At 43.4% G+C, this 19,288-nt stretch overlaps 1 protein-coding gene across 4 annotated transcripts; it reads right to left on the reverse strand.

Moving 5' to 3' along the window:
* Positions 1-17: 17 nt before the first annotated feature.
* trim25l (tripartite motif containing 25, like) lies at positions 18-17,898 on the reverse strand. 4 transcript variants are annotated; one of them, XM_077199775.1, is made up of 20 exons: positions 17,105-17,898; positions 15,777-15,872; positions 15,407-15,640; positions 14,386-14,545; positions 14,242-14,307; positions 12,845-12,883; positions 12,732-12,770; positions 12,611-12,652; positions 12,448-12,513; positions 12,300-12,368; positions 12,158-12,217; positions 11,541-11,600; positions 11,407-11,466; positions 11,251-11,322; positions 11,110-11,169; positions 10,672-10,743; positions 10,069-10,086; positions 3,728-3,793; positions 1,709-1,774; positions 18-1,569 (listed from the first exon to the last, which is right to left on the reverse strand). In XM_077199775.1, the coding sequence occupies exons 1-20, from the start codon at positions 17,756-17,758 to the stop codon at positions 995-997; spliced, it is 2,574 nt and encodes an 857-aa protein (XP_077055890.1). In that variant the 5' UTR covers positions 17,759-17,898; the 3' UTR covers positions 18-994. The 4 variants fall into 4 exon arrangements, with proteins under 4 accessions (XP_077055890.1, XP_077055891.1, XP_077055889.1 ...); XM_077199776.1 differs by having other exon boundaries at positions 12,158-12,214; positions 17,105-17,884; XM_077199774.1 differs by having other exon boundaries at positions 12,158-12,214; positions 12,300-12,383; positions 17,105-17,884.
* Between the last annotated feature and the right edge of the window lie 1,390 nt (positions 17,899-19,288).

The raw sequence follows: 19,288 nt of genomic DNA on the forward strand, positions 1-19,288 counted from the left end.
AAACTGTACACAGGAGCTAAAAATGTGCTTTTTATTTATGTTCATTTTATGTTTTAAGTATATCGTATTAACAATACGATTCATTTCCCTTGTTAAATTGTGCAAAGTTACATTAGATTGTTTTAATGTATATTACTAATTATTTTATATTGGTAATTATTTACCATAAACATACAATCTTGAAAAAAAAACTGAAAATACATCCAAAAGAATCTGTTTTGTACCATTTTTGCATTTTGACATTTATATTTTTGACAATTAAGCAAAGTTACAGCCCGATTCCAATTAAATTCTATTACTATGATGTGAATTAAATATTTATATTATTGCAGATGTAAAATTAAGCATGTTTTGTACGATTTTTTCATTGGGGCATTTGTTTTTATAACAATTAAGCAAAATTATATACCGATTCTAATTACCATAAGGTAAACAAAATATTCCATAAAACATTAATTCACATTAAAGTAATACGATTTATTTTTACTATTGCAGTTTATGTATAGACCGTATGATTATCATTGCTGTTTTGCAGTAATGAAAACAATCATTGTATAATTAGAACTACAAACAAAAATTAAGCTGAAGCATTACAATAATTTTTTTTTTTTTTAAATGGGTAACATTTTAGTTTAGGGTCCAACTCTCACTATTAACTAGTTGCTTATTAGCATGCATATTACTAAGATATTGGCTGTTTATTAGTACTTATAAAGCACATATTAATGCCTTATTCTCCATGACCATATTCTACATCCCTTAATCCACCCAAAACCTAAACTTAACCTTACTAACTATTAATAAGCAGTAATTAGGAGTTTGAGATTAAAGTCGTAGTTAATAGTGAGAATTGGACCCTAAACTAAAGTGTGACCAAAAAATAATTGCCTTACAAATAGACTTGATTTTCTTTATCCCCAAAATATATATTTTTTTCCTATTGATTTTGCGGTGAAATATGCCCCGGATATGTTTTTTGTGAGGTTCGCTCCGTTCACAAGGGACAGATTTTAACGCTGTCTGACGTGGAGCTGAACTGACCCATGGCGAAGTCAAGCCCCACGCCGACCCCACAGCCCACCCCGAACGCAGCATACAGCGGGGCTGGGAACGACCCGTGAAAGACATGGAGAGGAACCAGCCCGTCATCCACGCTATAGAAACTCAGAGTCCCTGCGGGCCGGTCCAGAAACACCCCCACGCGGGGACTGTAGGTCACAGGGATCTCATCCTTCTGATTGGCGTGCATGGCAGCGCAGCACATGTCTGACAGCTCCAAGCTCCACGATTGGCTGTTATACCCAAGCCCCGCCCCTGAATCCGCCCCTTTGCGGGGCATCGAGGCACTGGCCACACCCAGCGAGGAGCCCCGCCCCCTCCACTCCACCTCCCAGTAGCAGCGCTCAGAGGAGAGGTCCTGGACACACAACACCTGCGTCCAGCAGTCGAAGCGCTGAGGGAGGTCCGGGAACGGCTGGGACGTCTGCTGAAGAGTGGCGACAGTGTGTCCGTCAGACAGGACCAGGCGCCGGTGCGCTGTGTTTGGGTCCAGGGTCAAATCACAAGCATCTAACGGAGACAGAGACAGAGAGAGAAAAACAGGTGAGAAGGTGAGCCTGAGAAAGACTGGAAAGAAGCTAGTAATGGATGATAATAGAAGACAATCAGACGTTGGATGTCATGATGTGTGTATGAGGAATAAACTCACATTGCAGGAACTCGTCTCTGGTCCTCGGCTCCGGGGCCTGAATGCTGTCAATGTTAATTTCTCTCACTGTAAAGAAAGAATAGACTAAACCAACAAGCTGTAAGAAAATATGATCATCCTGTCTATCTATCTATCGATCGGTGTGCCTCCCTACCAATCTATCTGTCCTTGCCTACCTATCCATCTATCCATCTATCTATCTATCAATCATTCTATCTATAAATCGTTCTCTGTCTATCGTTCAGTCAATCTATCATTCTGTCTATCTGTCAGTCAGTCTATCTGCGTATCCAACCTATGTCATTCTTTCTTCCTTTCTATCCATCTATGCCTATATCTATCTATCTCTATATCTATGCCTATATCTATCTATCTCTATATCTCTGCATATATCTATCTATCTATCTATCTATCTCTATATCTATGCCTATATCTATCTATCTCTATATCTCTGCATATATCTATCTATCTATCTCTATATCTATGCCTATATCTATCTATCTATCTATCTATCTATCTCTATATCTATGCCTATATCTATCTATATCTATCTATCTCTATATCTATGCCTATATCTATCTATCTATCTCTATATCTATGGCTATATCTATCTATCTATCTCTATATCTATGCCTATATCTATCTATCTCTATATCTCTGCATATATCTATCTATCTATCTCTATATCTATGCCTATATCTATCTATCTATCTATCTATCTATCTCTATATCTATGCCTATATCTATCTATCTATCTATCTCTATATCTATGCCTATATCTATCTATCTCTATATCTATGCCTATATCTATCTATCTATCTATCTATCTATCTATCTATCTATCTATCTATCTCTATATCTATGCCTATATCTATCTATCTATCTATCTATCTATCTCTATATCTATGCCTATATCTATCTATATCTATCTATCTATCTCTATATCTATATCTATCTATCTCTATATCTATGCCTATATCTATCTATCTATCTCTATATCTATGTCTATATCTATCTATCTATCTCTTTATCTATGCCTATATCTATCTATCTATCTCTGTATCTATGCCTATATCTATCTATATATCTCTATATCTATGCCTATATCTATCTCTATATCTATGCCTATATCTATCTATCTATCTATCTATCTCTATATCTATGCCTATGTCTATCTATCTATCTATCTATCTCTATATCTATGCCTATATCTATCTATCTATCTATATATCTATCTCTATATCTATGCCTATATCTATCTATCTATCTATCTATCTCTATATCTATGCCTATGTCTATCTATCTATCTATCTCTATATCTATGCCTATATCTATCTATCTATCTATCTCTATATCTATGCCTATGTCTATCTATCTATCTATCTATCTATCTATCTATCTATCTATCTCTATATCTATGCCTATATCTATCTATCTATATATCTATCTCTATATCTATGCCTATATCTATCTATCTATCTCTATATCTATGCCTATATCTATCTATCTATCTATCTCTATATCTATGCCTATATCTATCTATCTATCTATCTATCTATCTATCTATCTATCTATCTATCTATCTATCTATCTCTATATCTATGCCTATATCTATCTATCTATCTATCTCTATATCTATGCCTATATCTATCTATCTATCTATCTCTATATCTATGCCTATATCTATCTATCTATCTATCTCTATATCTATGCCTATATCTATCTATCTCTATATCTATGCATATATCTATCTCTATATCTATGCCTATATCTATCTATCTATCTATCTATCTATCTATCTATCTATCTCTATATCTATGCCTATATCTATCTATCTATCTATCTATCTATCTATCTATCTCTATATCTATGCCTATATCTATCTATCTCTATATCTATGCCTATATCAATCTATCTATCCATGCCTATATCTATCTATCCATGCCTCTATCTATCGTTCATCCATCTTATGTTATGCATATAGTGTAAACTGTAAAAGATAACATTGTAAATGCTGACATGTGGGAAAAGCAGGATTGATGAAGGGATTGTCAGTTGGTGAGTCCAGGAACAGAGAGGGATTCACTGCACAGAGAGAAAGACAGCAACAGAATGAGACGGTGATTCATTTTTCATGTAATTTAACGACTCGGTTACTAACGTAACCTCGGTTCCCTGAGAGGAGGGAACGAGTATTGCGTAAGTAGCTTACGCTATGGGAAAACTCCTTTTCTCGAGAATATTGAAGTCTTTATGTAAAACGCATTGCAGCTGCACAGCTGACAGCAATGAACGAAGGCAGCTCGGTCATTGGCTGTGCTGCGGCAACTTGCTCGAACCAATGACGGGGCGACTCTGAATGCGCGACCAATGAGCGCGCTTCGCGCCCGCGCGCGTCAGAGCCCGCCAAGATGGGCGTGGCCAAGAGCTATATATTGGGCGCCCCGTCATGAGAGTTCTTTAGGTTAAAACGACTGAAGCGAACTAACCAAGCACAAGCACGGCAGCTTACGCAATACTCGTTCCCTCCTCTCAGGGAACCGAGGTTACGTTAGTAACCGAGTCGTTCCCTTTCGAGAGGTCTCTCCTATTGCGTAAGTAGCTTACGCTATGGGAACACCATGCAAAACGCCGTGCGTGCTGAACTTCGCCTTATGATAGCCAGAGGCAGGTGCCTGAGCTAAAAAAGCAAAGTTATCATCCAACTAGCCGGCAGAGGCGAGCTTTATATGTGGGAAAGAATACAGAGCGGCTAGAAGGCGCTCAGTGTGACACAAGCACATACATAATCTAGATACGAACTCGTAGTTCAACTAGCATCATGCTGATAGTACATTGGAATGCAGTGTCGGGACCTGTAGGTTGTAGAACCTGATAAATGTGGACGGTGAGGCCCAGCCTGCCGCCGCACAAATATCCTCGATCGGTATCCCGCTCGACCATGCCCAGGAAGAAGCCACACTCCTGGTGGAGTGTGCTTTGACTCCCCAGGGGCATTGAAGTCCCTTAGCTTCATAAGCCAGCGCTATAGCTTCAACTATCCAGTGAGAGATTCTCTGCTTTGAAACGGCGGAACCTTTCGTACGGCCGCCAAAGCATACAAACAGTTGTTCTGTCTGTCTGAATAGGGCAGAACGCTCCAAATACACTCTGAGAGCCCTAACGGGGCAGAGTAGATTAGCGTCGTGTTCGTCTGCTGGGGACGATAGCGCAGTTAGGGAGATAACCTGTGCTCTGAAGGGAGTGGTGAGCACTTTAGGAATATACCCATGTTTCGGTCTAAGGACGACCCTGCAGTCGTTAGGTCCGAATTCTAGGCAGGCAGCGCTTGTCGAAAGCGCGTGCAGGTCGCCCACTCTCTTGACCGAGGCGAGTGCCAGCAAGAGCGCAGTCTTGAGCGAGAGCTGTTTAAGGTGCACGGTTCGGAGTGGTTCGAACGGAGGCCCTTTAAGAGCGTCTAGGACAGTAGCTAGGTCCCAGATCGGCACTGAGGGGGGGCGTGAAGGGTTCATCCTCCTAGCGCCCCTTAGGAAACGAATAATTAGGTCGTTTCTTCCCAATGGACGTTCCATTACAGGGTCGTGTGATGCTGTGATGGCCGCCACATATACTTTGAGCGTGGAGGGGGCGCGGCCCGCCTCCAGAAGCCCTTGTAGAAAAGCGAGTACGTTCGTAATCTCGCATGTTTCAGGGTTCAGGCCCTTGGCATTACACCAGGCACTGAACACTTTCCATTTCTGGGCATATAAGCGTCTCGTGGAGGGCGCCCGCGCCTCAGCGATGGTTTTTAGTGCTCCGCTCGTGAGGTTCCTGGGAACCCGTTGAGGGGCCATGCATGAAGGGCCCACAGATCGGGGCGGGGATGAAATATCATCCCGTTGGCCTGACTGAGGAGGTCTGGCCTCAGTGGAATCGGCCGTGGTGCAGATTGCATTTGCATCAGATCTGGAAACCATGTTTGGTTCTTCCAGAGTGGGGCTATCAGTAGCACTGCGTCTTTCTCCTCTCTGACCCGACTGATGACCTGCGGTAGCATCGCGATCGGGGGAAAGGCATATAAGGGACGGCTCGGCCAGCTCTGGGCGAGCGCATCCATGCTTTTCGTGAAGAAAAGAGGGCAGTGCGCGTTCTCCTTGGAGGCGAAGAGGTCGATCTCCGTTTTGCCAAAGGTTTTCCATAACCAGTGAATCGTCAGCGGGTTGAGAGCCCATTCTCCTGGGAGAATTTTGTCTCTGGATAGCATGTCCGCCCCCTGGTTCAAGGCACCTGGCACATGCGCTGCTCTCAGCGAGCGCAAGTTGTGCTGGGACCATAAAATGAGTCTCCTGGCCATTGAATGCATGGAGCTCGACCTGAGTCCACCCTGGCGATTTATGTACGATACTACCGTCATGTTGTCCGTTCGGACCAAGACGTGTTCGTTTCTCAGCTGTGGGAGCAGGGCTCTGAGAGCCAAAGCGACCGCTTTCATTTCCAGACAGTTTATGTGTAGGCGCTTCTCCGGGTTTGACCAAAAGCCGGAGACAGGCCTGCCCTCGTAAAGGGCCCCCCAACCTATTTTGGAGGCATCTGTCGTTATCATCTTTCTCCTTGTGTTCACACCCAGACTCACGCCTGACTGGTACCAGTCGGCGGCTTTCCAGTGCGTCAGGGCTTTTATACAGCCGTGGTTCGCTCTGATTAAAAGGTGGCCCGAACGCCACGCGTGAGTAGGGACGCGGCTCTTGAGCCAGCGTTGGAGAGGGCGCATATGCAACAATCCTAGCTGGAGTACGGCCGATGCTGAGGCCATGAGACCGAGCATCCTCTGAAACCGCTTGACGGGGGCGAGCGCGCCCGCCCTGAATGATGTTGCAAGGCGCCGGATGGTGAGCGCGCGCTCTGATGAGAGACGCGCTGTCATTTGCATCGAGTCTAGAACTATTCCCAGGAAAGAAATCCTCTGGCTGGGAGATAGTATGCTTTTTGCAAAATTGATTCTTAGACCCAGGCATTCTAAATGGCTGATAATCCAAGATCTGTGTGTTATTAACTGACTCTCTGATTGTGCTAGAATCAGCCAATCGTCGAGATAATTCAGTATTCGCACTCCCCTTCGCCTTAGGGGGGAAAGTGCTGCATCCATACATTTCGTGAATGTACGGGGAGCCAGGGACAGGCCGAACGGAAGTACTGTGTACTGGTACGACTGTCCCTCGAAAGCGAATCTCAGAAACGGCCTGTGATGAGGCGCTATTGGAATGTGAAAGTAAGCATCTTTCAGATCCACTGAGAGAAACCAATCTCCTGGGCGTACTTGCGCGAGGATATGCTTGGTTGTTAACATTCTGAACGAGCGAATCATTAGTGCTTTGTTCAGGTGTCTGAGATCTAGGATGGGGCGGAGACCGCCATCCTTTTTCGGGACGAGAAAATAGCGGCTGTAAAAACCTGCCTCGCTCAGAGAGGGGGGAACAGTTTCCACAGCGCCCTTTTCTATTAGTTTGCGCACCTCGGTGCGTAGAACATGTGAGCACTCTTTTCTCACTTTCGTCTCGACCACAGTCGTAAAACGTGGTGGTCTGCGAGCGAACTGGAGCGAGTATCCGTGCTTTACTATATTCAATACCCATTTCGGCATATCTGGAATATTTTCCCATGCCGCTGCGTGTACAGATATGGGCTGAATACAGGCTAGGGGCGGGCCGCTGTGACGCAGGGACCCGGCCAGCGAATCGCCTGAGCTCATAGCTCTCAGAGGCGCGGGCGCGCGCTGAGCAGCTGAGTGAATGGGCGCGTGTGTGATTACAGCAGCGCGCGCTGTGTCTGTAAAACTCGCAGCCTGGGCTGGGGTTGTGTTTGACACTGTAAGGACAGTGTTTATAAGTGGGGGTGCATAAACAGTGGTAGGCACACGCGTCACTTTTATAATGTTTCCCGCTTTTACTGGGGATGAATTTATAACTGTGTGAACAGTGCTTGTGTGTAGTGGTGCGTACATGACCGTAGGCACGTGATCTACATTCATGGGGTGCGCAGCTTGAGCTGGGAATGAATTTGGCACTGTTTTGACAGTATCTGGGAATGCACACCTTGTGGACATGTGAACCCTTAGTGACACAGGCAGAAAAAGACTCTTTTTGTGTTTTCTGTGCGTCGCCGTAAAAACGGCGTTTGTTTGCAGGTGAGCGAGCTCTGTGACTGGCCCATTGACTGCTGTATGAACATATCCAGCCGCCTGTAAGGAGACTGGGTAATGCTTGAGCTTTTGCAGAGAGAGTGATCCGGCTTTTGCGAGACACGCACTCTCTCTTTTCATTCTTGTGGCTAGGACGGCTTTCGAGGCTCGGGGTTCAGCACAATCTTGGGCCGAGGACCCCGTCGCTCAGAAGGCGGCTTGCGGTTGTGAGAGCGCGAGCGGCGTCGAGCGTCAGCCTGAGGCGCGGGCTGAGAGGCGGTGGGGGCTGTTCTAGCCCGCTGCGGCTGCGGCGGCCTCTGTCTGCTCTGCGATGAGCTGGAGCGCTTGGGCAGGAAATGCCGCATAGCTTGTGAAGCATTCTGGGCCTCAGTGAAGCGTTCGGCGAAACCCTTAACCGCCGGTCCAAACAGCCCGCTGGTGGAGATAGGCGCGTCGAGAAATGGCGCCTTATCCGCGTCCTTCATCTCAGTCAGAGTCAACCACAGATGGCGCTCGAGAACAGTCAAATTAGCCATGGCACGGCCGATAGACTGGGCGGTGGCCTTCGTGGCTCGCAGGGCTATGTCAGTCGCGCTGCGTAGGTCCTTAAAGGCTTCGGGTTCGGGGCCAGACTCGTCCATAGAGCGGAGAAGCTTGGCTTGGAACACTTGAAGTACCGCCATAGAGTGAAGCGCTGATGCAGCTTGGCCGGCGGCGGCGTAGGCGCGACCGGCGAGAGCTGAAGTAGTGCGGCAGGGCTTCGAGGGGTGGGAAGCTTTGGCTTTCCATCCGGTGGTGGAGGGCGGGCAGAAATGATTGGCCACGGCCTCCTCGAGGGGCGGTGTTCCCTCGTAGCCTCTTTCCTTCGCGCCGTCCACAGAGGAGAGCGAGGAAGAAAAAGAAGGCTTTAGGCGCGCAGAGTGGGGGGCTTTCCACGACTTGGTGAGTTCGTCGTGAACTTCCGGGAAGAAGGGAGAAGGCCTTTGCCGAGGGGCCTGCTGGCGCCCCTGCAGAAACCACTCATCCAGTCGGCTCCGGGTTGGTTCTTCGGGAGAAGACCAATCGAGCCCGAGGTCTTCCACGGCCTTAGAGAGAACGCGGATAATCTCGCTATCCATGGTGGAGCCCCCGCTCGCGCTAGCTAGCGTCGACGGGGCGGGGTCGAGAGTGGAGCCCGGCCAGTCGTCCGATGCAGCGTCGATTGACAAGCTGTCATCCATTCCCCCGTCGTCCTCGGACGCGCCGAAAGTCACAAGGCCCACCGCTCTGCTAGAGGGGTGTGGGTCCGGCTGGGTGAACTGAACCGGCGGTGGGGAAGGCAAGAGCGGCGGTGAAGCACGCGGAGACTGGCTCGGCGTGACGTCACTGAGCTCAGGTTCAGGAAGCCTCTGTGAGCGGCGCTTTTTCTTAGTGCGCGGCTCGAACAGAGGGATGGCGGCGATGGGCTCGCTCACGGCGAAAGCGGCGAGGCGAGCCCGCAGTGCGGAGAGACCCAGGTCGTCACATTCGGGGCATCCGCCCTTGGTCAAAGCAGCTTCTGCGTGGTCCCGGCCCAGGCAGCGAGCGCAGATGATGTGACGATCCCCGTCCGGGAGAAGGTCTCTGCACGACGCGCAGGAAGGCATTTGAAACAACGCCTTGGAAAATTTGCTCTTTTACAAGTGTCGCAGAGCGAACAGATGTAAATACTTGCGTGAGCAGTACGCCGGATGGCTCAGTAGGATCGCGTTAGAAGGCGGCTGAAGGTGCCGACGTCCTCGTAGCAAATCCCGCTGGTATGCTTTTCGACGGCGAAGCTTCAATAATCCGGAGGATCCAGCGAAGAAGGTGTTCGCTGAAGGAGATTAAATCTAAAGAACTCTCATGACGGGGCGCCCAATATATAGCTCTTGGCCACCCCCATCTTGGCGGGCTCTGACGCGCGCGGGCGCGAAGCGCGCTCATTGGTCGCGCATTCAGAGTCGCCCCGTCATTGGTTCGAGCAAGTTGCCGCAGCACAGCCAATGACCGAGCTGCCTTCGTTCATTGCTGTCAGCTGTGCAGCTGCAATGCGTTTTACATAAAGACTTCAATATTCTCGAGAAAAGGAGTTTTCCCATAGCGTAAGCTACTTACGCAATAGGAGAGACCTCTCGAAAGGGAACAAACTTCACCATGATGGAATAGAAAAAGATACAACCCAAAAAAAACCTTCAAACATTACCTTCGGTTGGCAATCCCCCTACAGAGAAAACGGATACAGTCAACAATAAATGATACAACTAATAATAACAATTACAATGATTTTCTGTTTTTAACTCTAATTTGACAAGGCAGTGTGTGGGTCAGTATGATTTTTAAATGCATTTTGTTTAAAGAAGCCTCTTACATTCACCAAAGCTGCATTTATTTAATCAAAAATACAGTAAAATATACAGTAAGTCATATAGTGAAATATTCAAAACTGATGCATTTTTTCAGGATTCTTTGATTAATAGAAAGTTCAAAAGAACATCATTTATTTAAAACAATTTGTATTGTCATGTTTGATCAATTTAATGTGTCCTTGTTAACTTAATGTATTTGTTTCTGAAAAATAAAATCTACTGACCCCAACTTTTGAACGATTGTGTATGCTTCATTAATTGTATTAATGTTTTATTTAAACAGTACAATTTAGTTTTTCATGACCAATTTTCATCCTCTCACTGTTTTTTCAATGTAGAGTATTTAAATCTATACATTTATAAATGTAGATGGTAACTTATCCGCATTTAAACCGTAAAGTATAATTTCAAATAATTCGTTAATCATCTGATTGACTTACAGACACTGGAGGAGGCGGGGCTACAAGGCGTCACTAACTCCGCCTCCTGTATAGTGGGTGTGGCCTCTTTCACTGTGAGTGGTACAAATGTGACATATGTTAAAAGGTTTGAAATCTAAGTTTAGTAGAAAGGTTTTTCTTTGTGTTGCTTGAAACGTGCCTGAAAACACACTATAGCAGACAAAAATAAGGACATGGAGGTACTTTACATTTAACCACAGTTCACACAAGACTTTATAAGCAGGAAATACAGGCGTTTATCTGGATGCTAGACAAACCAGTATGACAAGTAAAGATTTCTTGACAAGCTTTAGCTTGGTTTCTTTGGGTGTGGGTTTATGTGGGTATATTTAGACACATTTGTCCCCAAAAGTTATAAATAAAAATCAAATGTCTTCAATTAGACTTCAAAGTAAATGTGTGTATTCTTGAGCTCACCTGTGTCTTGTCTCTTCTTCCTGTTTCTGGGTAAGAGAGAGCTCAGACTCCATCTGTCCGCTGATGAAGAAGAGAATAAGGAAATTTGAGAATAAACTCCTGAACACAACACTTGTTCCCGGCAGAGCGCGTGTCACTCACATTGTCTGGCCGGCTGCTGTCGGTCCGCAGCGTTTGAGCTTTGCTGTGAGGGACTCGGACTTTCTCCATTGACTGTTAGAAGGAAAACAGATACAAACATGCTATTTCCAAAGGAGTCTGTTAAATGTCAATAAAGGGACATGAATCAAACGTCACCTTGCTCTTTGTCCTCTCTCCTCAGTCTCGGTCTGATGGAACTCAAGCTCTTGCGCTCCGCTGAGAATTGAAAGTGAAACAGCTTTAAAACATTGAAAACACACTGGCTATAATGTTTTGATGTGTCATTTCACCTTGCTCTTCATCACGTGTGCTTCTGCTCTGTGTGCTCTGACGTCTTTGATTTTCTCTTTCTATACAGAGATAACAGAATCATGACTAAAATCATATTGAAAAAACACAAAAAATGAGCAATAACACATGAAGGGACACTATAGGGTGAATGGCAGGATTTGTCCAAGTCATTTTGCACTCTAGAATAGGATGGGGGGAAAAGAAACTGCATTTCTGGGACCATTTAGAGTTTTTTCCTCTAATTCTCATTGGTATTAGTATTTGAATTTATAAATGATTTAAATTGCATCTATAATATTTATAAAGTATTTAAATGGTACATTTAATTTTTTTTTCCATATGAAGATCATGGTGCCTATGTTGAAGTGATAAAAAAAACTGTATTAGTCATTTTCATAGTCTAATATAAAAGGAAATAACTCATGTGTTATATTAATAATAGTTGAATCATTCAAAAATAAATATATCTAGTAGCACATTACAATAATGAGACTGAAGAAAATGGTTGATTGTCATAAAAACAGTATGTAATGCAAAATTATATTTTTGTTATAAAAATAGGCTTTGACAAAAAAAAATTCGGATATGATTGTAAAATTCATTCAATGAAACTCACGCTGCTCTCGGTTTTCTCCTCTCGGTCTCCCTCTTCCTGAACTTAAACTCCAGGTGTCTGCTGAGGAATCAAACACTCAGTGATCAAAACTACATCGGACAGATGTTGGTCTTCAACAGATGTTCTCTATTTCTCTTCTCACCTTCAATGTTTTCTCTTTCCTCTCTTCTTTGTGTCTCTCTTGGTCTCAATGAACTGCGACTCCTGTCGGCTGCGGAGTGAGAAACTATAAATGACAAACTACAGATGATTACAGACATGAGACAGGCGTACGAGTGTGTGAGACTTACGGTCATCTCTCTCCTCTCTCGCTGGTCTGGCTGGTCTTTGGGAGTTTGTAACACCTCTGTTAACTGCTATACAAATGTTGATATAAAAACGATTAAAATCCTACATATAGTCCAAAAAACTCATTTCTGTCAATCATATCACTTTGTGAACAAACGGTCTCACCTCTTGGCTCACTGTTTCTCACGGCTTGTGGACGCGTGTTCACTGAAGAAAGAATAAAATACATCTTATGGCACCTGATATATGACTAAATTAAATTACATTAGGAACATAAAAGTTTTACCAGATCCTCGTGTGCTTACTGACGGCAGTGGTGGGGGTCCTGAAACATATTCACAAACATTAGAAATTACAAACAAAAAACAATGGCACTGGTTTTATTCATTGTTTTCATACCTTGCGCACGAGCAGCTCTGGCTCCTTTTCCAGAAAACACTGTGATAAAAAAACAGGGTAAAGTGCTGAGAAGGTTTATGGACTAATAATAATTAAGATTATTTCAAAAAACTCCGGCCAAAGTGGGGATTTCTGATAACGCCGGTTATGTGTTGCCGTGTCAACTGGGAGAAACAGGGTTTTAGGTTCTCAAACGTCAAATTATTTGCCAGAAAATGCTTAACGTCATGTGAGCGCCCAGTTTGGCATAGTTATGATGGCGCTCGACGGCGTATTTATGCGGGTTTATGTAAATGACAACTTTTTTGAAAACGATGTTGTGTGCACGATGTTATTATTGAAAAAATATTTGTTTCTCTAAATACCCAGCCATGTGTAAATGTGGCCTAGGACTCAACCAAAGTGTTGTATATATCATGTTTTGATTATATTATTTATAATATAATTTGTGTGTTATATACACACAATCACCAGCCACTTCATTAAGTACACCTGTTCAACTGCTCTTAATGCAAATATCTAATCAGCTAATCACATGGCAGCAACTCAATGCTTTAAGCATGTAGACATGGTCTGTGTTTGAAATCGCCCTCTATACGCTCATTCACTATTCCCTACATTACTCCACGAATATAGTTCACTTGAAGGAGTGAATGAAAACGAGTGAGTGAATTCGGACACTGAGTGCGCTGGAAGGGTTGACGCTTTAGCATAGTTTGTGCTTTTTGTTTGATAATTATTTGAAACTTAGCGAACTGCCATCTCCAGTAGTAATGAAAATATTTATCTTGAACTCTGTCATGGACACAGGCATGTATAAAGCATAATTAAACAATTTAATGATCAATCTAAAGGAATTTATACCTGTATGATATTACGCTTTACTAAACATGACAATGAGTTCACTATATACAATTTTTTATTTATTTTATAATTAATTTATCTTTTTAAGTCCAGTCAAGTCGCCTTTATTTATATAGCGCTTTTAACAATACAGATTGTTTCAAAGCAGCTTTATAGAGATAACAGGAAAATAATGTTGTAATAGTATTGTTAAATATATAATTAAATGTCCTGAACAAAGCAAGCCAAAAGCCAATGATGACAAAGGCGAAGAAAGGCGATTATTTAATTTAATATTTTGTAATCATTTTTTTTTATATAATAAGTTTATTTTATATTTTTTTATGTATTCTTATAGTTAATTTTATTCATATGACTGGCATCATTTTATCTGTCTCTGTTTTTGTTATTTATATTGTTGCTTTGGCATTCCACTTTGAAATTGAAAAAATGATCAGATATGACCCAATTATATTTGTTGATGTTACCAAATACAGTGTACTTTGTATCACTGTTTCACTTGAAACACTGTATTCAGTGAAAAACGGACTTACGCTTCTTTATGCCTCCTGTTTTCTGGCCGTTGCGGTCCGCCACGGTGAATGGTGTGGTGTTGAACACTGAGGAGGAACACAGATAATAATGACCCTCCAGTGACCCTGTACTTGACAGCAGTAGTTCAGTGTGTGTGTGTGTACCTGTCTTGTTGATCTTGTCCAGCTCCTGGTCACACATCTCCTCCACTTTCTCCCTGAGCTGGACAATGACGCTCCTGACGGGATCAAACGTGGCTTCAGGGTTGGCGGTCACAGCTCCCAGCTCCCCCCCCTCCAGCGGACAGCACAGAGACTGATACGTCTGTGGAGACCAGGAGAAGAAGACGGCATCAGAGACAGTGTGAAGAGATTATACATTTGCATCTCTTAGGACCTGTTTACTCCTGGTGTTAAGATGCGTTTTGGTTGATCGGATCACAAGTGGACAACACTAAATGTAAGTGTAAACAGGGTCTAAAACGATTTGAGCATGTCCATTTTCAACCACTTCCAGAGGGAGTTGAAAACACATTCGACCGGATTGCTTTCATAGTGTAATCGCTCATGTGGTCGAATGGGTTCAAACAGCCACAAAAATCTCCGTCCACTGATCTAATGTGTAAACATTATGGGAAGAGCTCTAGACAGACGGGATTTAAACTTTGTAGGATGAAGAGACAAGTTTCTGATTCCACACTCACAGCGTTCGGCTGGTCTTGCGTCTGTCAGAGCAGAAACTAAAGCTGATGCACTGAGTATGTTTTCCGTCGTCTCCATGCGCATTCATATGTAAATTGCATGAGTTTATTTCGTCCATTAGATTGAAAGATCTGAAAAAAACATGTATTTACCCGCCAATAGACTCTCTCCTTAAAGAAATCAGGACAGAAGTGGTTTGAAAGTGGACAAAAGAGACGGATTAAAACACCAGGTGTAAACGGGAATGTCTACTTGTGATCCGATAGACCAAAACAAATCATAATATCAGGAGTAAATGGGGACTTTGGCAAGTGGAACTCTTTCTTTTAAATTTTTGGAAGCCCTCAAACATTGATTTCGTAAAACCCCACATTTCCCCAAAATTGATTAAACCAGTGGCTCTCAACCACTGGTTTGTTGTGAACAATAGAGGGCCCTTGAAGTCAAAAAGGTTGAGATCCACTGGATTAAGCCATGATCTGACCTTCAGGAAGTAGATGTTGTCCTGGCAGTTGATGAGCTCTTTGAGTTCTCCATCTTTATTCTTCAGCTGTTTGACTTCGGCCTCCAGTTTGGTCACCACGTCCTGAGCCTCGTTGAGCTTCTCCTGCCCGGCGGAGAGCATCACGTCCTGGAGAAGATCCAGCATCCGCTGCACTGACTCCTGGAGCTCCGACAGGACCGTATCAGCCTCGTCCCGCACCATGTCTGAGGAGCGCTTCACACACACACACACACACACACACACACACAGTGAGGCTCATCCAGACTTTGATCTTGTGCGATGGAACTCGCAAAACCAACAGAATATGCATATATAATGTTTTGTTTTGAGGGATTTCTTCAATATTTACCGTGAGCGTGTCTAAGACTTTTTTCATGTCTTTCAGTTCTCTCTCTCTGTCCTGGAGTCTCTGGTGGTTCTCAGACAGAACTGGGCCCAGCTCTTTCTAATTCAACAACAATGATCAACACACAAAACAAGTGTTCAGAATAGAATGGAATGTGGACTGGAATGAATATGGAGTAGAACAAGACTAGGTCATGAATACTAAACCACTTACACATAAATACAGCACTTCATGCAAGAGTTAAAGGTGAGTCATGTTTTTCATACAGTGTCATTGAAAGAGCATTATTCTGAATGATGTCACTGCCTTACTTGCATGCATGATCATTTTCCAGCTCACTGACGTTATGACAGATGTCAAAAATATAATGTCTTCAAAGCAGTTGTTATTCAAATGGAAAACGCTTGGCATTTGTGTACCTTATAGAAAATTGCTTTAATAAGAGAGGCTTGTAACCTGTATATTTGTATACTCACTGTAGCTTTTGAAAACAATGTGACCAATAAATATGTGACACCTTAATATTCAACAGTATTATTGATCTGACTGCATATTGATGCTGTTGTATGAGAACTGAACTGAGCTGAATGATAACATCTTTTTTGCAGAACTGCTTTATTGATTAAATTAACTAATTTAATATTTGATGATCTTTACAACTGCACTGAATCAGCACTGAAGTGACTCCAGTTGAACAACAGCCCAAGTGAATAACAGTATTGTATAAAGCGCTATAGAAATAAAAAGGTGACTTGACCTAAAGTAGCCTGAAATGTCCTTTACATAATAGCATTGTCATATACAATGGTAAAATATAATATAATTAATTTACCATACTTATATCCAATAATACTATGATTTTATAATGGGGATTCATAAAAAAATAATTATAAACCGATATGACCAATATGGTATTGTGCATGCATCCTTAATTATATATGTGTGTGTGTGTGTGTGTGTGTGTGTGTGTGTGTGTGTGTGTGTGTGTGTGTGTGTGTGTGTGTGTGTGTGTGTGTGTGTGTGTGTGTGTGTGTGTGTGTGTGTGTCCTGGTAAACCCTTCATTATGGAGGCAGAATGTCCCCACAAAGATTGGCAGAATCCGAAATCCTTGTCCTTGTGGGGACATTTTTTTGGTCCCCATGAGGAAAACAAAACAGCTTATAAATCAAACTAAGTGTTGTTTTTTGAAAATAGAAATAAAACAGAAAGTTTTCTGTGATTGGTAGGTTTAGGGTTAGGGGATAAAATATACATTTTGTCCTGTATAAAAATTATTTCTATGAAAAATCCCCATAAAGCATGAAAACTGTGTGTGTGAATGTGTTTCCACCTGTTTCTCGGAGCGCTCCGCCTGTGTGGACAGGCTCTCGTGGCCCTTGTGCTGGTTGCTGGTGCAGAGCCAGCACACGTACATCTGACACGAGCGGCAGAAGAACTCCTGCAGGTACTTGTGCTCGGGGCAGATCTTCTGGCTCAGGTTCCCGGTGGGCGCGATCAGCTCGTGGCTCTTCAGCTTGTCCTGCGTGTCGTGGGGTTTCAGGTGAGCCTCGCAGAACGATGCCATGCACACCAAACACGTCTTCACGGCCGCTGTGGGCTCCGGGCACCGGTCACAGGGCACGGCGGAGGCGGGCAGGGGTTTAGGGGCTCCTTTACTCCGTGTGCGCGCGCGCTCTGACGCGGAGCATGCCGCGCGCCGCGCGCTCTTGATGGACTCGCGCCCGGAGGAGTTTAGGGTCCCGCGCCGGAGCTGCTCCACGGCTTCAGCAAGCATTGTGTTCCGGCAGAGAGTGGGACGAGGGTTGAAGGCCTGCCGGCATTCAGGACAGCTGTAGGTTCCGCTTTTCCTGCCTTCATTATCCCAGTAATCTGCGATACAAGCCTTGCAGTAACTGTGGCCGCACGGGATGGTCACGGGGTCAGTGGGCAGATCCAGACACACGGGGCAGTTAAACTGCTCCTCTGTCCATACACGACCACTCATTCCGAGGGTGTAAATTCAAATTAAAGCTATAATAAAATAAAGCTGAACCTAATCTACTCCACACACACACCTGTGATTCAGTGTGAATGCTCCAGCTGTGAGAGTGTCTGTCTGTCTCTCCGGTTTGACTGGCTGTGGGTGAGACACTCACTGAGCAGGTTTGGGGAGAAAATCAGGCATGACTACAGTGCATTCCTCTTCATTTGCATTACAAGTAGGCCTATATGTCGGAAGTAAAGGAAAGAATAAAGCCAAATAAAGTATAATACAAATAATATATCTTCTGAAGAGAATATTTGCCTGTGCAACATTTGGCGTCATAGACTGTTGCCAGGGTGTTGCTATGCAGGGTAGGCTGAGTCAAAAGAGTCCATCCTTTAAGTTTCTGAGTTCCTCTTTTCCAGGTGAAAATCTTAAGTCCAGTCAGTTAGAGAAATAGCCAGTATTTGGGTAACCTTTAAATATTTGCTGCGGGTTTGTTATTTTTCCGCGCGTTTTGCATAAATGGATTGGGAGAAAACACTGAGGCTGTTTCAGTGCTTAAAATTTCTGAGGAACGGAATACTTTTGTGAGAGAATGTGTCTCACAATTTTTTCCATCAAGTGGCCCGTATTATTGGCTCCATAACATATTGCATAATTATATTTGACTGAAATGCCTGTGTTTAAATATTTTACTCTACACTTATGCTCCGCCAGTGATAAAACTGCTAGATGGCTGGTTGTGCAGAAATTATGACAAGGACCAAGAGGGAGAAGAGTCATGTAAAATTAATAAAATTTAGGTTAAACCACTGGAGTCACATGGATAACTTAAATGATGTCTTTACTACCTTTCTGGGGCTTGAAAGTTGTAGTTGCGAATAGACTGTCAATGGAGGGACAAAAATCTCTCAGATTTCATCAAAAATTGTGTTCCGAAGATGAACGAAAGTTCTATGGGTTTGGAATGACGTGAGGATGAGTAATTAATGACATAATTTTAATTTTGGGGTGAACTAACCCTTCAAAACTGCAAATAGTTCCTTTCAAATAGTTAAAAAAATAAATGATTACCACTTCTGCCAAAGGACTTTTTTTTACCAGCTGTCGATTTTATTTATGAAATTTTATGATATTGAAATAGTCTGTAATTCATACTCTAGTACCCTAACTATCAGCAATAGTATTGATCAAATAGGCTACTTCTAATAAATGGCAATAAAGTCTCTCTCTCTCTCTCTCACTCACAAATGCATACTAATATAGCTAATGCAATCAGTCTATTTTCTAGTTCCTCATCAGTTTCTCATTCTTCCTTCATCCTGTCTCCAGAACTAACAATCAATCGTGCATGAAGCCATGAATTACTGAATGTGAGAGTGTGACAGAAGAGGGCGGCGTTGAGCTGTAATGCGGAGAGAGGGAAGAGCCTTGAATCTCTCATGAATGATTTCATTTCCACATCACCCACCGGACCTAGGAGAAGTATATCCAGGATCTGATTCCAATTAGGAGCGGTTCCAAATTATGATACATATCTAATAGGAA

Source organism: Siphateles boraxobius, unplaced genomic scaffold (genome assembly GCF_051911475.1).
Source record: "Siphateles boraxobius isolate OS27281-9 unplaced genomic scaffold, OSU_SipBor_1 41, whole genome shotgun sequence".
Classification (NCBI taxonomy): Eukaryota; Metazoa; Chordata; class Actinopteri; order Cypriniformes; family Leuciscidae; genus Siphateles; species Siphateles boraxobius.

Excerpts from the sequence above, each read along its gene's own strand:
- trim25l (XM_077199773.1), bottom strand. The coding sequence starts at position 17,758 with ATGAGTGGTCGTGTATGGACAGAGGAGCAGTTTAACTGCCCCGTGTGT. Across the intron at positions 15,873-17,104 it reads CGGAGCGCTCCGAGAAACAG|AAAGAGCTGGGCCCAGTTCT; the intron begins GTGGAAACACAT and ends TTGTTGAATTAG. Across the intron at positions 12,771-12,844 it reads CAGAGCTGCTCGTGCGCAAG|GACCCCCACCACTGCCGTCA; the intron begins GTATGAAAACAA and ends AATATGTTTCAG.